The 4058-nt window shown below is 42.4% G+C and overlaps 1 protein-coding gene across 1 annotated transcript in view; it reads right to left on the bottom strand.

Annotated features, from left to right (window-relative positions):
- CC2D1A (coiled-coil and C2 domain containing 1A) overlaps positions 1-4042 on the bottom strand; it is a 149059-nt gene extending 145017 nt beyond the window's left edge. Inside the window, exons 1-3 of the mRNA XM_042455734.1 lie at positions 3984-4042; positions 1692-1808; positions 695-768 (exon numbers count right to left, since the gene is read on the bottom strand). Coding sequence (XP_042311668.1) covers positions 695-768; positions 1692-1808; positions 3984-4042 — 250 coding nt within the window. The remainder of the gene's footprint in view (positions 1-694; positions 769-1691; positions 1809-3983) is intronic.
- Between the last annotated feature and the right edge of the window lie 16 nt (positions 4043-4058).

A 4058-nucleotide genomic window follows, 5' to 3' on the forward strand; every position in this document is an offset into this window, starting at 1 on the left:
GCAACAAATGCCAATGGCTTTAGAAACTGATCATCATAGCAGACAGTTAACCTTTACCATACACCTAAATCCTGCCTCTAAGATATTATTGGTACATTGCATCTGGGATGAAGCTCCTGTAATTCCTGTAACTTTAAATCTTAACAGATCTTTGGAGGTTTTTAAATAGAGGCTAGATGGCCATCGTTGGGAGTGCTTTGATTATGTATTCCTGCATAGCAGGAGGTTGGAATGGGGTGCCCTTGTGGTCTCTTCCAACTCTAAGATTCTATGATTCAGAGCAGGATGATGAAGGTAGCTGTCCTCCCTCCTCTTCCAAAACCTGACTTTCAGCTGCAGCCATCTCCTTCCTACACTGGTGGAAGTGGAGGGAGGGCACTCGGAAGAGCCAGAACAACAATGATTCTGGTTGTTATTCTGCATCCTACCTCCACTGGCTAGGCAACAGCCACTTTGGATGACTGTGGCTGAAAGTCAGGGTTTGCATGAGGACTTCACCCCATTTGATGGAGCTTTATGGTACCTCTTTCTGCTCTAAAATCTGTGAAGGTTTAAAGTGACAGAAGCCTAGTTCTGGATTCCATCTGGCAACCCATTCTAGGATTAGCCTTCTGGTCTTCTTAAAGAAGCAGAAACAATAGGCACAATACCTTCCTCCTGCATCAGCAGAAAGGGAAAGCTTTTCATGTTTTACCTGGAGGAGCAGGCAGGTTGATTCCTTTCACTATGTAAAGAATCATATCATTGCTGTTTAATTCTGGGAATATCCTGAAAGATAAAGAGAAAATGCCAGTCAATATGTGAAGATGACAAATACAGGTACACCTCATTTAATGAAGCCACTGAGAATAAAACTTTTTAATGAAGGCCTTTGGGCACAGACAGGAGAGTGAGTCTTTGAACTGCTTACAAAAGCATACACACACACACACACACACAATATAGAGCAGGTTATGAGAGAGAGAGAGAGAGAGAGAGAGAGAGAGAGAGAGAGGTGGCTGCAGAAGATTCCCAAAGCCACTCCTAACACAGTTGTTGCTATTAACTTTGACCCATGGCAACTCTATGAATGAGAGACCTTCAAGCCACCCTACCATCCATAGCCCTGCTCAACTCTTGCAAATCCAGGGCAATGACTTTTTGATTGAGTCTATCCATCTGGAATTGAGTCTAGCCATGTAGTCTTCTTCTTTTCCTTTTGCTTTCTACCTGCCCAAGCATCAATGTCTTTTCTAGTGAGTTCTGTCTTCGCATGATATGACATAGTCAGTAGAACTTCTCGGGAGAGCTCAGGCTTGATTTCTGGGGAGAGCTCAGCCATCATTTACTCCAGAACTTATTTGTTTGTCTCAGAGTATAAGTTAACCCTTTATCATAGAATCATAGATTTGGAAGAGACCTCAAGGACCATCCAGTCCAGCCCCCTGCCATGCAGGAACTCACAGTCAAAGCACCCCCAACAGATGGCCATCCATGAATTTTTAAATATGTTGCCATCTTTTCATAAACTTTGATTTTAAAATTCTGGATTCTGGAATTTTTAGCTTCTCGGTCTTTGTGATTACCACAGAAATCACCCCAGCACAAGCAAAACCTAAAATATCTTCATCTGACAAGTAATAAAGAGGACAGAAATGCATTTGGAATCTAGAGAAGACAAAATGCAAGTCACAAGTTAACAGCTCACGTACTTGACCACATTGAAGGTCCGCTGCTCATAATGATATTTGGGCAGGGGAAATCCCTTGGTGTGAGCTTGTTTGAGGATCTCCATGTTCTTTTTGCAGTCCTCTGCCATCTTCTCAAACCTAAAAAAGAAGAAGATCCAAATAGATGTCTAGGTCACCTGCTGATTTGGAAACCTGAGGACTTTCAACAAGTTTTCCTGTGCCACAATGACTACTGCAACTGGGGCTACTACCAAATGGGATGGCAACTCAGGCAGAGAAAGCAGCCATGACCGCAGATCCTACACAAGGCAGACACCCAGTGAGATGCCAGGAGCCAATGAGAACCATGTACAGCACACAAAAAGATATTTGGGACCTGTGATGCAGCAGGCTGAGAAGGATTCCACTGCCAGTAATCAAGCACAAGAGAGATGAGAAATATCTCTGTTTCTTTCCTTCAGAGAGTTAAGTAATGGGAGTCACTTCCAGAAGAACCTCCACCAGTACATGCATCCAAGCCACACATAGAGACATACATTTTACTACACAGTGCCTAGCTAAGCCAGCTAGCATCTCTTCTCTACCATTACATGCTTCACTAGAAAACATATCAGGGGTAGCCATGTTGAATTCACAAAACAGTGATACCTTTATTGGTTAACCAAAACACACACAATACACGATGCAAGCTTTCAAAGCTCCAGTGGCTTCTCTGCCAGTCAAAGGTATTGAAAATCAAACAGGAGAAAGGGGGGAAATGATGATGTTTGAGTTACTGAGTGAAGATGTTGTTATAGTTGTTCTATAGTGGTGTGATTCAGCATACTTTCCATTCCAAACAGATTCTTGGTTAAAGCATTGTCTCCAAAGACAGCAGTGTCAAAGCGTTAACACCAGCAAACAGAAGCAGGAATTTTAGAAAAGAACTAAAAGTGGAAGCCCTCCAGTAATAATGAACAGACAGCTGAGCCAGATGTCTGGGAACAAATTGGTTTTATTTTTTATTTTTTGAGAACAGGGTTAGAAAAAGAACATTCCACACAAAACAGAAAACTTCCTGAGTGCTGGTTATGGATTTCATTAGGCAGTGGCAAAATCAAATTACTCCATGAAGTGAGTAATGTAGTTAACCATGCAAACAAATGTGTGCAATCTTAATGAAGTGATTATGTAAAAAAACCTTAGGAGAAATAGAAGGGATGAATCAGGTAGATTCATATGCTATGCACCTTTATAAGATAGACACAGGTAATCCTTCTAGATACAGAGGGAGAAAAGTCCATGCCCTACCTTATTAATTGGTAATTGGTCACTGTACTTATTGCCTCATGAATCTACTGTCTCCCACTGTAAAAAGGGGAGATTAAATAATTTGGAAGCTGTGAGAAACTAGTTAATAGGATCTCACATTTAGCACTAAACCAAAGGAGCTGATGGCAGAGATGGCAAGTCTGTGACCCTCCAAAGTTGCTGGACTCTCCCATTATTCCTAGTCAGCCTGGACAAAGGTCAAAGATAGAATCATAGAATCATAGAGTTGGAAGAGACCACTAGGGCCATCCAGTCCAACCCCCTGCCATGCAGGAAATCCAAAGATGATGGGAGGAAAGGCTCCCTATCCCTGGTTCATGTCCCTAGCAAAAAATAACTTGGAGATAACAGATGAATTGGTTAGTGAGAGAGATGACAACAGGAAGATTCATCTCTCAGCTTCAGCTTTCTTCTCAAGCTTTAGGAGCAAAGAAGACACAGAAACCCCCAACAAGTAAGACACAGTTACAGGGTGTGCAGGCACTCTATAATGAAACAACCTTGTCAATGATCAGCTCCATTTCTGGTCTCTTCTTTTGACTTGGGAACACAGGAAGCTGACTTATTACTGAATCAGGCCACTGGTCCATCTGATTCAGTATGGTCTGAACTAACCTGGTGGTGTCTCTCCAGAGTTCCAGGCAGAAATTCTTCCTAAGCCTACCTGGGGGTGCCAGAGATTGAACCTGGACGTTTGGTATGCAACTGCACTGGTGAAATGCCCTCCACTAGCTCTAGAAGGCATGTTGATGCATTTTAGAGCAAAAATAATTTCACTCCCAGGGGTCCACAAGCAGTCCACAGGCCATTTTTTGCCCATCCTATCTTAAACCCAACAGCTTGTTTCACCATGCTGCCATAAAGAAGGGCCATGTGCAAAACAGTCAAAGAATACTTGTCAAGAAGATGATGTCTCTGGATAACATGGCACAGATATAGTGGTACAGAGGGAGAGGGCAATCAGAAAGGGAAACATATTTGTCATGTTGCAGGCACACTTACTTGGTTGTTTCTGTGATGTTCCCCAAATGGGTGAACTGCTTGGAATAATTCATGCACATCTGGAATAAAAAAAAA

Source organism: Sceloporus undulatus, chromosome 2 (assembly GCF_019175285.1).
Source record: "Sceloporus undulatus isolate JIND9_A2432 ecotype Alabama chromosome 2, SceUnd_v1.1, whole genome shotgun sequence".
NCBI classification, from domain to species: domain Eukaryota; kingdom Metazoa; phylum Chordata; class Lepidosauria; order Squamata; family Phrynosomatidae; genus Sceloporus; species Sceloporus undulatus.